The sequence below is a fragment of the Equus caballus genome, chromosome 7 (genome assembly GCF_041296265.1).
Source record: "Equus caballus isolate H_3958 breed thoroughbred chromosome 7, TB-T2T, whole genome shotgun sequence".
Lineage (NCBI taxonomy): Eukaryota > Metazoa > Chordata > Mammalia > Perissodactyla > Equidae > Equus > Equus caballus.
In genome coordinates, this window is record NC_091690.1 from 3,328,214 (window position 1) to 3,350,463 (window position 22,250).

A 22,250-nucleotide genomic window follows, 5' to 3' on the forward strand; every position below is an offset into this window, starting at 1 on the left:
TGGGGCTGGAGCGCAGACTGGGGAGGGGAGGGTGCGTCGCACAGGGACAGAGCTGGATGCTCTCCTCTGCGGGCGCTGCGGTGACCGCGTGGCGGGCCAGGGCCCTCGGCGGTTGAGGGTGCCTGGAAATCGGGCGCCACCTGACCTAGCGGCCTCGTGCCCACCCCCCTCGCCCCTGGCAGGCCCCCCTGGGCGCTCACCTGGAAGTGATCCAGCATCTGCTTCCAGGACAGGAGGAGCAGGGCCTCCTTCCGGACCTTCTTGGGAATCTCAGAGTAGAGCAGGGAGTTCTCTCGGCTGCCGTAGGGCATCCCTTCGGGGAAGAGACAAAAACCGGTGTGGGTGACTCGGCCCAGGACGGGGACAGGGGCGTGGCGGCGGTCTCAGGCCACGACTCGGGCTCCCGCTGCTTCTACGTCATTCTGCCGGGCTGGCGGCACAGCCCACCCGCCAGATAAGCTCCGGACCCGGGATTCAGGGCGTCAGCAGCAGTAACAGAGTCCTCCAGCTCTGAGAGGTCCGGCTGAGGGTCTCGGCCTAAATGACGAAGAAACGGCGCGCGACAGAAGAAAAAGTCAGGGTCACCCAGCTCTCAACCGGTCAGGCTCTGGCCCCGAGTGTCCCTCTCTACGAAAGGTTTTTGCAAAGGCCAGGACTCAATCTAGGAGGCGGGCAAAGCGTGAAAAGGAATCGGGAAATGTGCGTCTGACCCAGCATCTCCTTCCTGCACCCTGTGGACCTCGGGGCCGGGTTGCTCTCTGGGGGGCCGTCCTGGGCGCTGTATCGGGGGGGGGGGGGCTGAGCAGCATCCCTGGCCCCAACCACCCGATGCCAGGAGCTCCCAGTGTGACAGCCACAGATGTCCCCAGACATGGCCCACTGTGCCTGGGGGCAGGGCGGCCCCGACTGAGAACCACTGATCTGATCTACCCTTCCCCATGAGATGACAGGAGCTGTGAGCTACTGAGGACCCGCGAGGATTCACTGGGGTAAGGGGCACAGACCCTCAGCACGGCCCAGGCTGTCACTCGGGAGCTGCAGCACCTCCACAGCAAGCCACGGTTTTTCACATCCTACGTCTCTAAGGTCAAGACGGGTCTTGCTCTCGAGGGCGCTGTCACGCTCTTTTTTTTTTTTTAAGATTGGCACCTGAGCTAACAACTGTTGCCAATCTTCTTTTTTTCTTCTTCTCCCCAAAGCCCCCCAGTACACAGCTGTACACTATAGTTGTGGTCCTGCTGGTTGTGGCATGTGGGATGCCACCTCAGCATGGCTTGATGAGCGCTGCCATGTCCGCGCCCGGGATCCAAACTGGCGAAACCCCAGGTGGCCGTAGCAGAGTGCGCCAACTTAACCACTCGGCCACGGGGCTGGCCCCTCTGGTGTTCTTAGCGGCAAATAAACTCAGGGCATATACTCTAGCTGGCAGCGTCTTTAACTCGATGGATGGCGGTCCTAGTGTTAATAACGTCAGTGCGCCCCCCGCACGACCCTCCAGCACTGGCCAGCCCAGGAAGGGGCCGTGGGCTGACGACAGATCAGAGAGCACGAACCCCTCTCTGATCCTGAGTGCCGAGCTTCCCCGGGAGGAAGACCCGGTCGGGAGCTGGCCTCTGCGCATGCCCTCCGCCAGCGGGCTCTCGCTGGTAAGAGTGACAACGGCGGGAGCCAGAGCTGATGGAGACAACCCGCTCTGTTCACAGTTATTTTCACGGGCAGCTTCTCCTTATGGCAAGCGACTCGGGCTTTCCACTGAGGATAAAGTTTGCTCGTGAAGGACAGTTAGTAAAAGAAGAGCGGATTTAAAGAAAAAGATTAGCTTAATAAGGTTTCCTTGGAAAACAGATTCAGGGACCATGCAAAGTTAACTGAGAGGCGTGGGAAAGAACGCGCACAGCGCCATCTCGAAGGACTCGTACGCTGCCTCGGTCCCACTCATTTCCAGGGGGAGGCATGGACATGACACTGCCCATCCAGGCCACCCATGGGGCCTTTCTCCTTCTCAAGCCCACACGACAAGTGGGGACGAGAATGAGGAGGTGTGGGATTCCATTTCTATGAAACATCCAGAAGAGGCAGATCCACAGAGACAGGAAGTGGGTCAGTGGCTGCCAGGGGCTGGGGGAGAGGGTGCGGGGTGACTGCTGACGGGGACGGGGTCTCTTTTGGGGTGATGGGATGTTCGGGCATTAGACAGTGGCGATGGCCGCACAGTACTGTGAATATACTAAAAACCAGCGAGTTGTCCACTTTTACAGGAGTGAATTTTATGGGATGTGAATTACACCCCAATTTTTAAAAACAGCGCCTGGGGCAGCACGGCAGGCTGGGAGGGAGCGGGTGGCCATGCTGGCTCCTTCCCCACCAGGCAGTGTGTTCTGGACGGCCCCCGCCGCGGGGCTCTCTGGGAGAGCCAGGGCTTCCCAAACAGGAAGTCGACAGTGCGGCCTTGCCAAGGACACTGGGAGCCACCTCACCGCCCTGCTGATTAATAAGTGATGACACCACGCGGCCCCAGCCAGCACATTCTCGTGCTCAGCTGCTCTCGGCACCTGTGACGGGGACATTCAGCATGCGAAGCGGGGGTCTGAGACAGCCGACGACAGCTGCTGATTTCTGCTGTGGCTGCCTCTCTCCTGCCATCTCTGACCAGCTCCGCCCCCTCTTTGGGGACAGCACCCCCACCCCCACTGGTCCGGCAGGTGGCCCGGGCCTGTGCAAGCGCCCTTTCACCCCGGTGCACTGTGGCCTTTGGTGACTGGCCTGCAGGGCACGTGACTCTGGGTCTGGACCAAGACACAGAGGTCTCGCTTTCCCCTCTAAGGGACTCCCCCAGGGCCCTGCACCCTCCCCGTGTGACCCAAGGCCCATCTGCGGCGGGGAGCAGGAGAGTCAAGATGGGAGGGTTCCCGCCACCGTCTGAGCCCTGGACCCCGAGCCGCTGCCATCCTGCCTTCCTGGCAACAGACGCTGGCACATCCCCTTCTCTGCTCCGTCCCGCTCGCGTCAGGCTGCATCATGCGCATCCACGAGCCTTCCCTGGGGGGCCGCCAACTGCTCCACGTGCCCCGCAAGGCAAGCCGAGGCAGGGGCCCCGGCAAAGCAGGGGCCGGGCTGCACGCTTTGAGCCAGCACCCACCCAGGGGCTGGGCTAGCCAAAGAAGTATGAGCAACACTCGGGGACTCCTGGGAGGCCCGCCCCAAGAAGTCGGCATGAAGAGAGGTCAATGGTACCCCAAGGGCAGTGAGCGAGGCAGGCTGGATCGGCCCCAGGGGGAGCAACACCCCCCCAAGAGACAGCACAGCTCTGGGCTGTTCCAGGAATGTTTTGGGGTCTCTGCCAGGCCACACCCCTAGCGGGCCCTAAATGCAATCAGGTGACAGACAGAAGGGGAGGAGGCCACGTAACCATGGAGGCAGAGATGGGAGGGACGCGGCCATGAGCCAAGGGATGCCGGCGGCCCCCAGAAGCTGGGAGAGGCGGGGACCAACGGTTCCCTGGAGCCTCCGGAGGGAGCGCGGCCCGGCCGACACCTGGGTTTCGGCCTTGTGGTCTCCAGAATGCGAGAGACGCAATGTCCACGGTTTTAAGCCGCCGGGTCGCTGGTGAACCGTAACCCAACAGCCACAAGAAACTCATAAAAGTACCTTGACCCGGGCGGCAACCTGAACTTGAGCGAGTGGCCGGCCAAAGGCTGTGCTGGGAGAAAGGGCTGTGCAAGCCACAGAGCCATGGAGATAAGAGAGGGAACAGCCACCAGAGAGCATGAGTGTCGGCCACTTTCAGTGCAAAGAGCAAGCTCTCCCTCGGCTGAGCGTGACCTGAATACGCCACGGTCTAACCTCCCCCAGGCTGGAGCTGGCAAACTCTTTCCTGAAAAGGGCTGCATGGCAAATACTTTTGGCTGTGCGGACCACATGAACTCTGTCGCAACTGCGCTCGAAAGCTGCCATCGATGGTACGTAAACGGACACCGGTGTGGCCAGGCGCCAGGAAAATTAGATTTCCAGAAACATACGGCTGTGGCTTGCCGACCCTGTTCTAGATCCTTCCTCTTGTGAACGCTGTGCTTGCCAACCACCATCTGGGCTCCCCCTGGGTCTCTATAAAGAGGGGCTGCACTAACTGTGGGCAGGGGACAGCCCCCTGGCGTCCATCTCGGCCACCGTCGTGGTCGTTAGCGTGGAGTCAGCCTCAGGCAGGGAATCACCTGCAGTCATGGGTTCTGTCATTTGTGTTGACTGAGGGCCTGACCAGGGGCAGGCATTGTCCCAGGGACTGGGACACAGAGAAGGATGTGGCCCTGGATGTCGCGAGTGCGGAGGGTGGGCCATCAATCACGTGTCATGCCATTTTCCAAGGAGTACACTCCCCTCCAGCCTGTGAGACCCCCAGGAAAGGGGGGCAACATTTCAGGGCTCCACAGATGGCGACCGTCCACCTACCAGGCAGGAGCCAGGCGCTGGCCCAGCTGCTGAGGTGACAGGTGTGCGTGAGGCCTAACCCACGCCCTGGAGGCCCTCCCTCGGCCGGGCCACCGCAGATGGCGCTGCTCACAGGCCCATGCCCGGAGCACGAAGTGATGCGCGAGGATCACGCTCATCCAGGGACCTCGGGCAGGGACAGCAGACGCATGGCGGACCACTCTCTGAGGTTAGCGCACGGCGGACGCAGTTACGCAACCTCGGTGCCTTTTGGTGAGCCTGAGCTTTCTTAACACAGCCCTCCACGGCGAGCGCCTACTGGAGTTACTCACGACGCCGGCTGCCGGGGGAGCCCTAGTGTTCACGGGGCCAGCCCAGCCCCGGGGACTGGGCGCTGACTCAGGGCACGGGCCCTGCTAAGGTCTGGAAACAAGCTGAGCACCGCAGCCCGGCTGCAGCACGGGCGGGCAGGACTGCCCTCCGCTCCACTCCCCGGGGTACTGACTCCGTCGCCGAACCTTCGCCCAGAGCTTCACTGTAAACAGCTGTCACCTGTGGGCAGCACGGCACCCAGGGCCGGGCCTCTCTCTCTGGACCTGCTAACTGAGAGGACCAGCTGACCTCCGGGGACCAGGGGACCCGGTAGCAGCTGTCCTGGAACCATGGCCCGCTCAGGGCAGCCTGGGGCTTACCCAGGTAGTAGAGGCGGTGCGAGTGGGGGCCCGACTCGTCCCTCTTCTGCACGAACTGGAAGTCGTGTGGGGCCTTGTTGACGATCAGGCCTGAGTTCTTGCGGCTGCCATGGATGATGTCGCGGAGCCCATCCCATGAGTGTTTCTGCACCTGGAAGCGACACGCCGGGTCCTCCATCTCCACCGCGTCACCCCGGTCGGACGTGGGCGTCCCGGTAGCCATCCTCTCGGCCCCCTCGGAGTTCAGCGAGAAGCTGTGAGGGGGAAGGGACAGCGGTGGGAAGACGGTGAACAGGGGCTGGGACCTGAGTTGCACTTACAGGCTGCCCCGCGCCACACTCCAATTCTTCCAGAGGAGCCTCACGCCCGTGCAACCTTCCCCAGCTCCTAAATATTTCTCAGATTCTTCCGCTTCAGCTGACACCAGGAGCACATCTAAGGTCCAGGCCCCTGTCACCTCTCGGCCGAATGCTTGGAACCGTTTCCCGGGTCAACCCCACATATCCATTGCAAATCCGATCTCGTCACTTAAAACGCCCCCTCATTTTCCACAGCCTGGATGGCGAAAACTAGCCCTCATCAGAGCCTTCAGGGCTCTCCGACCCCTGCTAGGCTCTCAAACTCCATCCCCTTTCATCACTATGTCCCGGCCAAAGTGGCCTTCTCTTGGCTCCTCAAACAGGTCAGACTCCTTCCCACCCCAGGGCCTTTGTACATGCTGTCCCTTCTGCCTGGAACACTTTTTGCCCTCTTTGCTTGAATAACTTCTAGTCAGATCTCAGCTGAAATATTTGCCAGGTGCTCAGAAACCTATGACCATCCCTATGGAGGCTGGTCTCCTCGTTAATCTTCCCCATCCCACCTTTCTCTGCCCTCAGGATCCTCACGCAATGGCTGTTCATTGATTGCTGGTCTCCCCCATGCCTGTCCCATTCGTGGCAGTGGCCCCAGAACCTCCCGCGGTCCCTGGAACACAGTAGGCATTCCAGGGAGAGCCGAGGAGTGGCGATCTCTCCTTAACCCCGCTGGGAGACACGCTCGCCCACACACAGAGGCCTAAGCGCAGGGAATTAGCCGGCAAACCTCACCCCTCCTGCCGTCAGCTTGCTGTCCAGCAGGGGCAGCCCCCGGACCTTGCTGGAGGAGCTCAGAGGGGCAGGTCACATCCGCGAGAATGTGAGGACTCCAGGTGGGAGGGTGGCCGTGTCCCTCCCTCGGAGGCCATCCCACTGTCCTCCCTCTCTGGGAGCAGCTGCTGCCCTGCCACCACCCGCCCCCCACCCCCACCCCGCTGCTGAGTGCACCTCTTGACCAGACTGGACTGGCCCAGCAAATATTTGCTCAGGGAAGTCTAAACATGGCCATGGGGACCCGGTTCTGGAGGAGCCACATGAGTGGGGCCGGCCGTGCTTCCCTCCGTGGGCGCCGCACGGCTGAGGGCCTGGCTGGACGCCGGGTCGCCTCGTCCGCTGGGACAGAGGCTTTGCTGGTGCAAGTCGTGTGCACTTGCAAGAAGCTGGAGCAGAAGCTACTGCTGCACCCGCGGGCTGAGATGGCACGGGCAGGGCTGGCGCAGCCCCCTCCCTTTCCCGGAGGCCCGGCCCCCTGCCCATCAGAGACCCCGCCGAGGGTAAAGGACCCTGCCTGCTTCAAGACGCAAGAGGAGCAACAGAGATGCGGGCAAGGTGGCTTGGGAGCATCCACTGTGGGCCCCCAGTCGGGGCCAGGACCTGCCAAGTGTTCCAGAACCAGGCGGCCCCCAGTGCTGCTGGCAACAAGCCCAGAACACCAAGCTAGGGGAACTCCTCGAACCGGCCTAACTGCCCCCAAACTGCGCCACCACAATTCAAGCCTGGCTCACGGCAGAGAAACGGCCCAACGAGGACCCCTGAAGCTAAGGGCCCGGCGGGAGCAGCTCACAAAAGCATGTGGCTCCCTCCCACAGCAAAGAACAAGAATGGCCTTGCCTCTGATCGCCGCAGAGAGCCCAAGGAGCAAAGATGCGGTCCAGGAGCGGAGAAACGAAATGGAACATCGGGGGGGTGCTGCGCAAGCCCCTGGCCCTCCGCTTCCTCTCCTCTCCAGAGACAGAGCCTCACGGCAGAGACGCTGCGGACAGCAGAGCCGAGGCACAGGAGAGGCCCATCTGTGCCGGCCGCTGCTCATTCTGCGGCAGCCTGTGCTGGCCTTTTGGTCAAGAGTTTACACAGCCGAGGAAATGCGAGCGGATTCCAAGCCACTTAGGCCAGGTCCACCTACACTCGCCTCTTGCCAATTGGCCGGAGACCTCGCAGCCCATGATGCCACAGCAGACAGCCCGCGGCCTTCCAGGGCAGCCACTGTCAAGGCCCCGGGGGAGCTCTGTGACGTCTGTCTGAGCTGGGGCTCCGCGAGCCGGGGCCACCAGCCCCAGGGCATCTGCCAGAGGCCCCACTGGGGCCTGGGAGGAGGGACGCAGGCGAAGGCGAGAAGGAACTGTGGGCTCGGTGCTGGCTGCGGGTCTGGAGGGTTCAGGCCAACCAGGGTCATCAGCAAGAGGGAACGGAGGCCAAGGCGAGGGGAGCCAAGGGGCAGGGGGCTCGCCGTGCTCCGGAGGGAGGAAAGGCTTCCCGGTGGTCCTGGGGACACTAGCCGTGTCCCTGCAGGTGCAGGTTCCCGGGAAACGGCATGCCACCCGCTGCCCCACGAGGGCTGCCCGGGCCTCTGCTCTCACACCCAGCCTCCGAGGGGGCTCGTGGGCCAGCCTGTGCCCACCGGCGCCCCACGCACGCGAGAAGGGAGACTCGGTCGCCACCACTAACTGGCTCCTGACGCGTGACCCACCAGGCACGGGGACCGCCCGCTTTCAGAGCCTGCGCCTGGGGAATGGCCCACTGTGTGGACATCACTCTGTCTTCCAGAACCGTCTGCTTCCCTTCCCGCCTCCCCAGTGGCTCACGCTCGCCAGAGCAAACAAGCCTGAGGGTGTTGGAGAAGGGACCCCGAGGGGTCAGCTCGTGGGGGACTCTTGCCTGCTCTTCGGCTCGTGCCGGCCCAGACAGGGAAACTTACCCAGCGCCTGGGCCTCGCGTGGAGAATTACGTTTAAGCCTCACGGTAACTGCGGGAGGGGAGTTCCGGGTCACTCCATTTGGGGTACTGGAAAGTGGGCTCAGAGGGGCCAAATGGCCCGCCCAATGTCACCCACGAGGAAGGGCAGGGAACCCAAGTCGGTTGGACGTGAAGCCCACATCCTAATCACGAAGCCAGCAGTCTCAACCTGGGGAGGCGCTGCCCCTGGGGACACTGGGTGATGATGGGGACACGTGTGGTTGTCACGAGTTGGGGAGCTATTGGCAGAAAGCAGGTGGAACCCAGGGATGCTGCTCAACCCCCCGCCGTGCATCGGACGGCCCCCCAGGGAATGACCCAGCCCCCCCCTCCCCCCGGGCCCCCGTCAAAGATGGCGAGGCGGAGAGACGCTGCCTCCTCACGCGAAGCAGCCACAACTATGCCCGGGGAAACGCAGAAATGGGGCTGGAGGGGAGGGGGAGGGGACAAAGGGGTCTTCCCAGACCCAGACCTGGCGGGAAATTCTACTCCCGAGCCGCGCCCACCTTCTCCAACTTCCTGTGTTCTCGTTGTCCAGGCGCAGCTTCTTGACCTTCCGCATGAACCACTCGGCGACCTCAGGAGAGCAGCCTGCGGGCGGAGAGAGCAGAGCTGCAGCTGCGGGTGGCTGCCTTCTCGCCCCTTCTCCCCCCTCCCATTTCTCAGGTGGCTGTCCCCGCCTCCGGGGACACTCAAGACCAAGGGCGTTCTGACAAGGCGGGTGGTTCAGGCCTTAATTGCCTTGAAATTCAGGAGATGCCAGGCGTTCGCCAGAAATCAGGCGGGGCTCCCAAGGTGACAGCTCCCCGAGAGGCTGGGCTCAGGGATGCAACCCGCGGGCACCTGCCAGAAACCGAATGAGCCCCAGTCCCCACTGTGACTGCTCTAGGATGCCTTCCTGACCTCAACCTTCTCTCTCCGCCCTTGACCGTGATCTGCAACCACCCTGGGCTTGTTCTCCTCTAAACACAGGGACTCATTCCCACCTCAGGGCCTTTGCACTTGCTGGTCCCTCTGCCTGGGATACCTGCTTCCTGCTCTTCACATGACCTGCTTCCTCTTATCCTTTGGGTCCCAACAGCACCTCATCAGAGCTCTCCCCCGCACTCAGCTCAAAGCTGCCACCTGGTCACCCTCCTCACAACACCGGGTCTTTCTGCACGGCACTCACCCTTGGACAATGGCTCTCCATGGGGGTGATGCTGCCCCCAGGGGACCCTCGCAATGTCTGCAGACAGTCATGGCTGTCACACTGGGGATGCTCCTGGCATTGAGTGGGTGGGGTTAGGGATGCTGCTCACCCCCCACAGTGCCCAGGACAGCCCCACAGAGAGTGACCCGGCCCCAGTGTCTACAGTCCAAGGATGAGAAACTCAGCATTAGGCAAAAAAACTGAGTTTGATCCCTGGTCACAGTAGACACCGGAATAAAACCCTGATGGTCAGACGGTGGAGGCCAGGGTGACCCCCCCGCGTCTGAGTCCTCTCCTCTCTCTCCCACTCAGTTTGCGTCTTTAAATGTGTGGAGCACCCGAGGTCCTCCATGGACCAGAGGATAAGGGAATGCAGAGTCTCTTGGGGGTCAGGAAGCCCCTAACCCAGGGGGCCTCCCCCTGGGATGATGTGCCTTCCCAGGGGTGGTTTCTGGTTGACACAACTGGGAGGCGAGCTACCGGCCTCTGGTTGGTGGAGACCAGGGATGCTGCTGAGTATCCCACAATGCACAGGGCGTCCCCAACCCCACTGCAAGGGACGATCCGGCCCCAAACACCACTAGCGCCAGCCTGACTAGCCCTGCCCTGGGGAAGGAGCACTCCCTGCTGGTACCTCAGCACCACAGGGCAGGCCCACCACTGTCCTCTTCATGCTCTCATCCCTGAGCCCAGAGCCAGACCTGGCACACAGAAGCACTCAATAAACATTTCAGGTCGGACGACCGAGTCCCTGGCCTCACTGGAGCGCTGCCTAAAGTCAAAAGGACCCCTGGTCTGGCTGACAGCCAACCACCTTCTCAACAGCCAGGCCCCAGGATGAGCAGGTGCCCAGATGCTTAAAGACAAAGAAAGCAGTGCCTGGTCACGGGACAGAGATCACACAGAAGAGGCGAAGCAAAGTGTCCCCATAAAGAAGCACTGGCTTAAACCTCAGTCCGGTGGTGAACCGAGTGGGCTTTGCTGTCCAAGATATGGGTTCAAATCCCAGCTCTGCCACTTCTGGGCTGTGTGACCTTGGGGAAGCCACTTAACCTCCCTGTGCCTCAATTTTCCCAGGTATAAAATGGGACCTCAGTACCTACTCTTGGGGCTCCTGCCAGGAGGAAATGAGATCGCACAGGTTCCCGACTAGCAGGAACTACATGACAGCTAATACTGTCAACTAAACAAGTAATTTAAAATCACGCCAGAGGGAGATTTGGATGAAAGTCCCTTTCAGAGCCAGAAGCCACACCATTCGCTGACTGAGTGCGAGGTTCTGTGTCAGGTCCTAGGGGGTTACAGCCACACCTCCGCCAAATCCAGCTGGAATCAGCGTCCCCCTCCCCTATTTCCCCCCGAGTCCCTCAGGGGGTTCTTCCTGGGGCGGCTGGAGGGGGAGGCTGGATGGAAAGAGAAGCGTCCAGAAAGAGCACACAAAGCTGCAGCCCCTGGCCTAGGTCCCAGCCAACTGTCCCGGAGGGCAGTGACCCCAGGAAAAACCACTTCCTGCCAACTTCTACACCCTGGAGCCAGCAAACGAATCCCACCGGCCCACCCGCCGGCCTTCCCGGCCACCCCACCCCGGCGCAACTGACCTTCTAAAGGGTCGAGAAAGCCTCCATGCCGGCTCGGCCGTGGGACACGGACCCTGACAGAGGAAACATGTCATGAACACGGCGGGTTAACGCCGGGACTGGCCAACCACCCTCTCTCCTTCCCCTGGGGAGTCCCCATCAGCTGCCAGATCCTCTCCACCCGGGTGATCCCAGCCACACCTCACAGCCCTGGGGCGCTGTCTGTCGCCCTGCACCGCACGTGGGACAAAAGTCTTCCCACGGGGCCCGGCTCCCCCCAGGACCCGGGTTGGGGGGGGAACTCCAGAGATGGGTGACCCCCGTGCACGCCTCCTGGGCCCTTCCAAGGCGGGCAGGGTCTGGCCGCGAGGGCGAGGAAGTGACTTCCTCACCCCGGGGGATGGGAGGGGGGAGGCAGCGGTGGGGGCAGAGGGACGGGCCACCTCCGATGGGTCGGCGGCGGCAGCCATGGGGAAGAGTCAGGGCTGGGCTGAGGCTGTGCGGCAGGAAGCGGGGCCGGACAGGCCTGGGGGGGCCAGGGGGAGGGGGTGCAGGGAGGTGGCCTCCGCTGTCACGCAGGGAGAGGGGAGGGGGGACCCCCGGGGCCTGCGGGGAAGGGAGGGTCTTCCTGGGCGCGGCCCCCCACCCAGGGGAGCGGGGAGGAAGGGGCGCGCGGAGGCCCTGGGAGGCCGCTCCACGGCGGGTCCAGGGTCGCGGCCCAGGCAGGGCGGGTCAATGGCGGGCGCGGGGCGCTGCTCACCGGGGCTCGGGGCGGCGGCCGGGCTGGGCAGGGCGTCCCGGGGCCGGCGGCGCCTCACGCTCGCGGCTCCATGCCCGGACGGCGGCCCCGGAAGTGGCGGGCGTGGGGGACGGCAGGGGCGGCAGACACTGGGGACCCGGCGGCCCAGGCCCCTTTGACCCGGAAGTCGAGCGGTCCAAGCGGCGGCCTAGGATTGGCTACCTCCCGGCCGGCACCAAGGCTCCCGCGGCTCTGGGGGGCGAGGCCCGCGCGGCTCGCGGCTCGGAACGTGCCATGGGCGGCGCCTTCCGGTGCGGAGGGGGACGCTGGGGAGGAGACACCCCCACGCAACTTGGTATCGCCCAATCCAACCAACAATACTTCTATTAAAGGTGCCTGGCGAGACTTTGCCTCGCCGATGCGTTGGTGGTATAGTGGTTAGCATAGCTGCCTTCCAAGCAGTTGACCCGGGTTCGATTCCCGGCCAACGCAGAAGTTTTGGGTTTCACTCTTGCTGCTTTTTCTTTCTCGTTAATTGCAGCTCCCCTTTTCTCTTTTACCATCCATTTAAAATTTTCCAGTCAAATCAGCCAACTCGAATTTTTTGACTTTGAAATAATTTTTAAAATTCCATCATAATTTCTAAAAAGGCAGGAGAAATAAGAAAAGAAAAGAAAAAAAAGCGAGGACCAAGAATTTCTATGACAGTTTTAAAATTCCATCAGAAGGAAAAAAACATACGAGCACGTTTTCGCCGGGACTGAACCGAGGACGTTGGTGGATGTGGAGTCAGCGTGCTTAACCGCGGCCCTGCGGAAACTGGCGGAGGTTGTAACTCTGGGGACTTTAGATAAACAATGTTGCAAAGAGTTGTTACATTGTAGCTCCTGAAAAAGAACATTCTACGCCTGCGGTCGGCCGAGATGATTTTCGCGCTTCCTGAGGACGCGTGCATCGCTCTGCTTGATGCAGAGGAAGCTGGGAGGAGGAAAATACAGAAGAAAGCGTGCAATAAACACAATCCCAACACACACACATACACACACCCGCCAGGATTATGGTGAGGAGGGTGAGACATCCGCCTGAGGTGCAAAAATTAAGAGGACATCCCAAAACTCAATAATCAAGGTAAATAATACTTTAATGCACTATTCTAAAATATCAAATTAATGGCGAAACGACCCCCCTAAGGACAAAATATCAAAATTTTAAATCAAGACAGATGTTGGCAGGGTCTTGCCACGCCGCATTGGAATCCGAGGAGGGAACAAAAATTTGTGCCGCTCTATACCTGTTTTTAATGCACTTTTAATGACTATTTCCCCCCCCCCAGAACATCGTTGAAAAAATATTGAAACTTAAAACTAGACATATTAAAATTCACGACGTTAAGAACTGATTAGAATTTTACTTGCCTGCCTTTAATGGTAACAAACATATTGATAACATTTCACCATCTACTGGGGGGGGGGGTTAACCATTAAAAAATTGCATAAAGCGTATATTGAGAGGCACACATTTTCCCTTTGTCTCAGACCCAGGATGGCTGGGCAGGGCACTGTCACAGTAAGACATCGCAAAGACCTTCTCTATTCGTCCGCTATGGCTGCTGTGACAAATTTCCATAAACAGTGGCCGAAAACAACACAAATTTATTTTCTTCCAGTTCTTAGATTTTGACTCTCTTGCCTCCCTCTTAGGAGGACCCCTGTGATTACATCAGGTCCACCCGGATAATGAGAAATAATCTCCCCATCTCCAGATTTTTAACTTACTCTCATGTGCAAAGTCCCTTTTGCCACGGAAGGGAGCATAGTCACAGGTTCCGGGCATGAGGATGTGGATGCTGAGGGGGGCGTTGTTCTGCTGACCTCCTCATTAAACATTCTTCTGTAACATCATTTTTGACAGCTGCATAATATTCCATTCATTCATTCATTGAACAAGTATTAACTGACCACCTACTTTGTGAACTTTGGAGGGGGGGTAGACCAGGGCAGATGTTCAAGTTGGCCCGGGGCTGGCGATGAGTGGGCTGACGTGATGAATATTTCAAACCTAATAGCAACCGGACTGGCCACTTCCCACCTGCCAGGATGGCTGTCATCGAGAAGACGGACAGTAACAAGTGTTGTGGAGGATGGGGAGAAACTGGAACCTTCCTCTGTTGCTGGTGGGAACGTCAAATGATGCAACCGCTCTGAAAGACAGTCTGGCAGTTCCGCAGAAGGTTAAACACAGAATTATCATCTGACCCAAGAGAACTGGGAATGTACAGCCACGCAAAGTTGTGCATGGATGTCCACAGCAGCAGGACTCACAGTAGCCGGAAGATGGAAACAACCCAAACGTCCAGTGATGGGTGAAAGGATGAACAAGGTGTGGTCTGTCCATACAATGGAATATTATGCAGCCGTAAAAAGGGAAAAAAGGGAACTTTGAGCCAGCATCCAACCTGGCCAGTCCCCACTCATCTCGGGAACTCTGTTCTCACGCAGCCCCGGACCCCGAACTCACCCGGCTCCCCTCCCACCTCTCCAGCTCCCCTGGGACTCCCCCCTTTCCCTTCTTGGCCCAGGGCTGGATCCTCGAGCCCCGTCTCTCCTCCACCCACACCCCTCCCCGGTGGCCCCATCCGTCCTCTGGGCTCCGACCCCATCTGTGCCCTTTCGACGCCCACAGTCTTGTCTCCAGCCCAGGCCACTCTGAGCTCCAGGGTCCCATGCAGCTGTCCCTCCATGTCTCCACTAGGGTACGGGTGGGGGAGTCACGGCCATCCCAAAATTATCATGACCCCAACCGAGCTCCCTATCTTCCTCTGACCTGCTTGCTGTGGACCGACTGTTGGTGTCCCCCCCACCCCAAATTCATATGTTGAAACGTAACCCCTAAGGCGGTGGGGTCAGGAAGTGGGGCCTTTGGGAGGTGATGAGGTTGTGGGGGTGGGGCCCCCATGAACGGGATTCGTGCCCTTATAACAGAGACCCCACAGAGCTCCCTGCTGCTTCTGCCACATGAGGACACAGCCAGTCTGTGAACCAGGAAGCAGGTTCCCGCCGGACACGGAATCTTCCAGCGCCCTGACCTTGGACTTCAGCCTCCAGAACCGTGAGGAATAAATGTGCATCGTCTATAAGGCCCCCGTCTCCGGTAGTTTGCAACAACAGACCAGACGGACTAAGAAACTGCTCCTCCCTCCATCTCCCCGTCTCAGCTGAGGACGCTGCTTTCTCCCGGGGGCTCAGCCAGAACCTGGGAGCTGCCCCGGGCTCCTTGCTCTGCCGCCCACATGCAGCCACTCAGCAAACCCGATCACCCCTGCTTTCCAGTACAGCCAGGATCCGATCGCTTCTTCCTCCCTCTGTGGGCGTCTCCCTGGTCCAGCCCATCAGCGCAGGCCCCTGCATCCTGGTCCCCGTCTGTCCTCCCCGCAGCCGCCACCAGAGAGTGCCTGGGAGCCCCTGAGCCGGTCCCGCCTCCTCTGCCCACAGCCCTCCAGGCTCCCCTCCCTGGGGGAGAAGCCGAGTCCTCCCCGCGGCCCCCCAGGCCCCGCACGACCTGCCTGTCCCCTCCCTGCTCCCCTCCTCCCTCTGCTCCAGCCACACGGCCTCCTCGCTGCTCCTCCAACACGTCAGGCCCAGTCCTGCCCCAGGGCCTTTGCACGAACTGTGCCCTCTGGCCTGCCCCAGGTATCTCCCCCAGGGCTCACACCCTCTCCTCCTTCAATTCTTGGTTTCAATGTTACCTCCTCTGAGAGGCCTTCCCTGAGCACGGCTAACTTTGATCCTCTCCTCCCCCCACCTTGGCACCCACAAATTCAGTCTCTGTCGCATCACCAAGTTCTTTCAATGGCTTCTTAGTCCCTGAAATACTCCCATTTGTAGATTTGTATGTTGGTTTCTCCTCTGTCTCCTCCGCTGAGGTATGAGTTCCACCAGCACAGGGGTTTTTTTGTTGTTGTTTGATTGTTTAAAAATATTTAGTTCCCTGCATGTCCCCATGGGCTCAGTAAACCTTTGTTAAAAGGATGAACAAATGAACAACTGGCCAGAGGAGAAAAAAGGCCTCGGAGTGGGGATGGAGCAATCCAGGTGGGCTTCCTGGTGGAGGAATAAAAGCTCGGAAAACACGTTATCTCATCAAGGCCTGAGACCTCACTTACCTGTCCCCCCAAAACAGCTTCCTTTAAAATGATATCTTGGGTCCTTCAACACGCCCTCCCCTGGGGCAGCCGATGTGCTGTGTGACGCCCAGCAAGTTGCTCCCTCTCTGGCCCGGGTCTGTCTGCGCGACATCTCGTAGATGTTCTGGGGGAGACCTCAATCTCGCAGAGGCACCCTGGCTGAAAAGGATGCGAATTCCGTCCTTCCACCAGGTGTCAGCAGGAGCCCGGCCGTCGGGCATCACGCAGTGTCCCCTCGCCGACTCCCACCTCAACCTCCCTCCCGGCTCCACTGTGAGCCCCGGATCTCAGCATCTCAAAGTCAGGCGCTTACCTCCCCCAGCGCAGGCCCCAGGATTTGCAGAAATGTCCCTGGCCCCAAACAGGCCGCCTGAGCAGGCGGGGGCGCTGGCCTGTCCTACCGGGTGTCTAGCCGATCCAGGAGCCCTCAGCAAATGTTGGCAGGAGGACGCGGGAAGAGGAAGGAAAGAAGAGATGCGCACGGAGATTCAGTGTTTCCAGTCTGGGAAACATTTCTTGCAAATGCTCGCTGCCTCGGATCCCCTTGTAGGTCTGGATGCATGAAATGATGGAAACGTATGCTGGGAACCGTTCCAAGAAAAGGCCACCTTTTGGACTCATTTAGTCCTCCTCAGGAGCCCACGGTATGGGGGCTGTCATCATCATCACCCCCCTTTAAGTTGGGGAGGAGACCGAGGCACGGAGAAGTTAAGTAACTTGCTCATGGAGACACAGAGAGGTTAAGTAACTTGCACAAGGTCACACAGCTTCTAAGTAACAGAATCGAGATTTGAAGCCAGATCTGTCTGCAAAAGTCCACGGCACAAGACAAGGCTGCTTGCCACATGGATGAAGTTCCAAGTAATCAAGTAACTGAAAATAAAAATTTTTGAAAAGGCGAATGGTGAATCTGAACCAGCTGTCGGAACATCCGGCCTGGGCCTTCACGAGGTCACAGGTATATCAAGACACAGCAGCCGGAGAGCTTGCTGAGCCCAAGAACAGAAACAGCCAGTGTCCACCCACAGTTTGGGGGGGCACACAACGAACGAGGGGGCCCTCTGTGTTCTGAGCTGGGGGGCAATCTGAGGCCGTGTACGTCGTGAGCCACCCTTTATAGAAACCGCGGTCCAAAAGGGACACAATATGTGAACCTGGTCGTGCAGATGCTCGAATGTCTCCGGAAGGATCCGACGCCCCTGGGGGGAGGGGGGCAGGGGCTCCAGGGAGGGCGACACCTCTGTGCTTTTACTCGAGTTGAGTTTCTGTTTTCTAAATGGTCTCGAACATACGGCAAAGCGGGCGGGGCAAGAAATCACGGCTTTCGTACAAAATGCCTTTTCTTCTACAAACTCATTTAGAGAAAGATTGGGATTCCCGAGGGAGCAAGGAGGATGTGCTGATGTCGGAAGAGCTCCTCCTCCAACGTCTTCAAAGTTAGAAAGAGCAGCAGCCCCAGGTTTGCCGGTTTGGGTCCTGGGTGTGGACATGGCACCACTTGGCACGCCATGCTGTGGTAGGCGTTCCACATATAAAGTAGATGGGCATGGATGTTAACTCAGGGCCAGTCTTCCTCAGCAAAAAAAAAAAAAAAAAAAAGAGGAGGATTGGTGGCAGATGTTAGCTCAGGGCCAATCTTCCTCAAAACAAAAAAAGAAAGAAAGAAAAAGCAGACCACACCTTGGGCTGGCCGTTCTCTTTTGCACGTGAAAATGCTGGAATCAGACAAGAGACAATACTAGTGAGTTTCTGGAAGTAACAAGACCAGATTGCCCTCCTCGTAGGTGAAGTCTGAGGGAATCAGGATAACTTAGAATAAAGCCAAGGGCCAGTGGCTCATTTCGAAAGGGCGGAGAGACAGCTGCTCTTGGGTCCTGTTGCATTTTCATGTCCGGTGTTATTTTCATGACTCAAATGCATCCAAAATGGTAAGAAAACAGAATAATTGCTTCGAGTCTCTGAGGAACGATGAGGAAGTCGTTTCTGAGACGGACGATGTTCTCCGGGAGTTGGCACCACTTCTGCAATTAAAAATTCATTAAGAAAATAATGACCCGTAACTACTTCTTAATGGATTTGTTAACTAGTAGTTAAATAATGAGAAGGAAGGTGCCGGGTCCCGAATTAAGTGTTTTCACTGCTTCTTGATTGTAACCGACCGTAGAGGGGTAGGGGCGCGACTCTCATCATGCCCATTTGACAGATGGGGAAACTGAGGCTCAGAGTTTTAAGTTGCTCAAGGAGCTGTGGGCTGAAGGAGAGAGATTTCATGCATAATCTGACGCCCTTTGCCCCCAGTCTGGCCCTCTGCAACGACGCTGTTCCAAGTAAGAGGAATTTTTTGCTATGCACAGAGACTTTTTTTTTTTTTTTTGAGGAAGATTAGCCCTGAGCTAACATCAGCTGCCAATCCTCCTCTTTTTTTTTTCTTTTTTGCTGAGGAAGACTGGCTCTGAGTTCACATCCGTGCCTATCTTCCTCCACTTTCTATGTGGGACTCCTGCCACAGCATGGCTTGACAAGTGGGGCCAAGTATTTGATTGATAACCCGGGGGGGGGGGGCTGGTTTGCCTTAGCTGGAACTCCCCACAGCACATAATCTTTGCAATTTCCATCGATTTGCGAATGGAAATCTTTCCTCCGCAGCCCACGCTGGGGCCCCCCGGGGGGGTCCTTCAATTCTGTCCCACACGCCCCCATGGCCACCACCACACCAGCAGCTGACATTTAGCAAAGACCCCAGGGCGCTGGGCCCTCTTCCAATGCGTTTCATCCTCGCAGCTGCCCTCAGAGGGGGGATTACAAATCCCACTTGACGGATGGAGAAACTGAGGCCCGATGAGGTGAAGCCACGGGCCCGGGCAGCCAAGGAACGGGGAGCTTGACCCTGAATTCTGACGGCAGGACGCATATTTTGAAACCTCTCCACAGGTGCCCGGCGCCTGTAAATATAGTAACGGCCTTCTCCACCGGGAGATGGTGACAGAGGGGGCTTGTTTTTGCCGTGGGGACACAGGAACGGTGCGGTCGGTGGAAGCGACAGGAGGAGTCTGGGGGGCCACGTGAGGACGAGACTTCCCTCCCTCTCTCTCCTTCCTCCCCTCTCTGCCTCTTGCCTCCCTGCATCTCGAGGCCACTTTGCATTGTTCCGAGATATTCTTAGCTCCGTACAATCAAACCGTCACCCGGTTGAAGGCTAAATGTACAGACAGAGGGGACGTCAGACACAGTGACAGATGGACGTGAGAAGGCCCTTCTTCTCCTGGTCCCTCTCTCCGCCCCCTCCACACACACCCAGAACCTGCTGGAATCTCCCCAGCTTCTCTCTCAATCTCTCCTGAGTGGCCAGCTAAACTCAGCCTCGCTGTGTGACGCCGGGCGGGTGGCTTTCCCTCTCTGAGCCACAACTTCCTCATCTGTGAAATGAGGAGTAATCATAGCGCCCCCATGTGGAGGGTCATGGGAAGAATAAATGAAAGAAGGGCGAACCATAGGGAATTGGCGCTGAGTGAGTTTTATTTGGCCCCGGGGCCCCTCCAGGTGGGGACACTGGTATGACTTCTGCCTTGACTGGAGGTGTCATCACACGGGCACTTATCAGCTCCTTGGATCCGACATGCGGATTCTCACCCCAGAAGCCCACACGGACACCATCATCAAAAGGAATCTCTCACCCAACTGTTGACGCGGCTGAGCCGTCTCATGACAACTCTCACCGTAAATCTGCAGCCAGCTTGTCGGGTTCCTTGGCTGCACACTCTCCGTGCCCTGACACTGCCGGAGGGTCCTGTAATAAATAAAGAGCACCCAAGCTCCAACAATCACAGCTGATGCGTGTCGGGTGCCGCCTGTGATGCTGGGCGGGCAGGGCCCTGTGGCGACCTGGTTTCTGTCGTCTGAAGGATGGCGGTTCCCATAGCACCCGCCTCCCGGAGTTGTCGCCAGCACTAGATGGGCAGGGATGTGCACGAGGGGCTTCCCGCCACGGGCAACTGGCACCTGGCACCTGGCAACAGGTGACGCGCCTACTCCTCGATGGCCCCTTGACCTGTCCCCACGCAGGCAGGGGCACACTGCAGTCCACAGGTCGCCCCATCGCAGGTCTTCTTGCTGTTTCTGCTTTGCCCCAAGCCGGCTCCAGGGTCTGGGCCATTGCTCCACCCACCCTGCAAAGCCTGGGGGTACAGGGAAGACGGTAACTGTAGGAATGAATGAGTGAATGAACGAATGAAAGTTTCTGACTCCCTTCTGGAAATCTCTTTCCTTTGAGGAAAAGTCTGCTGCATTCCCTGCTATGTATCACCCGGAGGTGGTACAGGCACCGCGGGTTCGGTTCCAGACTGCACAATAAAGCCAAGGTCGCAATAAAGCGGGTCTCACGATTTCTCGGGTTTCCCAGCGCGTAGAAAAGCAACGTTCAGGGGCCACCCGGTGGCGCAGTGGTTAAGTGCACACATTCTGCTTTGGCGGCCCGGGGTTCGCCGGTTCGGGTCCCGGGTGTGGACATGGCACTGCTTGGCACGCCATGCTGTGGCGGGCGTCCCACATATAAAGTAGAGGAAGATGGGCACGGATGTGAGCTCAGGGCCAGTCTTCCTCAGCAAAAAAGAGGAGGATTGGGGGCGGATGTCAGCTCAGGGCTAATCTTCCTCAAAAGAAAAAAAGAAAAGAAAAAAGTCATGTTTGCACTCCACTGTAGGCTATTCAGTGTGCAACGGCCTTATGTCTATAAAAACAATGTGCATCCTTTCATTTAAAAATACTTTATGGCTAAAAGGTGTTAACCATCATCAGAGCCTTCGGCAAAGCCGGAATCTTTTTGCTGGAGGACGGGCTTGCCTGGTGGGCAGCCGTCACCACGCTCCATCTCCAGGTCCTGTGTCCAGCGACCTCCTGGGCCCCACGCCTGACCGCTCTGAGGGCTGGTGTCCGGTTCTGGGTGGCCCACGTTGCAATCCGGCCGATGTTTCTGGAGCTCCCTGGGGGTCCCAGCTGGCTCTGTAGGGGATGGGAAGGTGGCGGGGTGGGGAGGGCCGAGGGGCCGACCTGGCTCCCAGCGTGTGAGCCTCTGACTTTGGGGCTGGGGGCCCAAGAGGTCCCGGTCGCCCTTTCCTGGCAGGGTGACTGCGCAGTCTCTGTGTGCTGCCATGGGTACCGCCTGCTGTCCCCGTGTCCCGTGACAGGGGGAATGTCCCTACACCCTTAAAGGGCCACCCACCCCATTTCTCAGAAGCCTGTTCTCCAAGTTATGTCCTTCCCAGTCGTTGGGGAGAATCTCCCTAATTAGAGGAGAAGCTGACAGTGTGGACGGAGCTGCCCTTCATGTTCTTTTTTCTTTTTTTTTTTTTGAGGAAGATTAGCCCTGAGCTAACGGCTGCCAATCCTCCTCTTTTTGCTGAGGAAGACTGGCCCTGAGCTCACATCCGTGCCCATCTTCCTCTACTTTATATGTGGGACGCCTACCACAGCATGGCTTGCCAAGCGGTGCCGTGTCCGCACCCGGGATCCGAACCGGTGAACCCCGGGCCGCCAAAGTGAAACGTGCGAACTTAACCTCTGTGCCACCAGGCCGGCCCCAATGTTCTTATTTCTGAAAACAGAAAGGTGCCAACCCTCAGGGGTGCCCTGGACTATTACTGGCTCCTGAAATCAGAAGTCTTACTTCGGGGTGCCCCATCCCGGATTCCTGGGTCTGGAATGCGGCCACTTGCCACCGACACTCCTTCTGACACTGGTGCCTCCATTTTTTGTGCGCACATTCACTCAACAAACCTTTATGGCATCTTTCTGTGGGCAAGCGGCGTGTGAGGGACGCCTCGGGTGGGGTCAGACTGGGAACCAGATGAGACAAGGTCACTCATGCGTGGCTCCCTCAACACCCCACCCCAGCCAGAACCAAGTGCCTCCCGACACGGCTTTTCCCACCAACATTTATAGAGAAAAGCGTTCCATATGATAGAAAAGTGTCGTGTGAGAAGCGTCGAGATCATTCTTCTGGTGGCAGTGGAGACGCCCCAGGACTGGGGGCCTTTTGGGACCTTGCAAGTGTCCAAGATGCAAGGGACCAGCATCGCCCAGAAGCTGCTGGAGCGGGCAGCCCATGACCTGGACCAGCCGGAGACCTTTCCAGCCGTCCACTGGCAGACATGCCACGTTCCTTTATGTGGACATCTCCCCGCGCTCTGCAAAGCGGGTTTTTCATCTTCCTCTTCCCATTTCTGGAATGGGTCAGGGCTTCTGGAATGGTGGCCCCGCGAGGCCAGAGATGCAGCTCTGAGGAGCGCAGCCTGGGACGAAGGTGAGGCTGGAACCTGCTCCCCGTCGGGGTGAAGCGCCTGGAGCCTGGATGGCGC

The 22,250-nt window shown here is 58.7% G+C and overlaps 1 protein-coding gene across 17 annotated transcripts in view; it reads right to left on the minus strand.

Annotated features, from left to right (window-relative positions):
• Positions 1–11,982, minus strand: part of DPP9 (dipeptidyl peptidase 9) — a 38,327-nt gene extending 26,345 nt beyond the window's left edge. For 4 of the 17 annotated variants that reach the window (XR_011440370.1, XR_011440369.1, XM_070272535.1 and 1 more), the window contains exons 1-3: positions 7,085–7,323; positions 5,118–5,371; positions 201–313 (exon numbers count right to left, since the gene is read on the minus strand). Coding sequence is in view for 9 of the 17 variants with exons in the window: in XM_070272535.1 (XP_070128636.1) it covers positions 201–313; positions 5,118–5,371; positions 7,085–7,152 (435 nt within the window). In the remaining 8 variants the exon portion in view is untranslated. Of the gene's footprint in view, positions 1–200; positions 314–5,117; positions 5,372–7,084; positions 7,324–8,168; positions 8,217–8,712; positions 8,798–10,996; positions 11,050–11,176; positions 11,683–11,735 lie in introns of those variants that run through there. The other 13 variants (XR_011440374.1, XR_011440373.1, XM_070272536.1 and 10 more) reach the window with 11 other exon arrangements.
• Between the last annotated feature and the right edge of the window lie 10,268 nt (positions 11,983–22,250).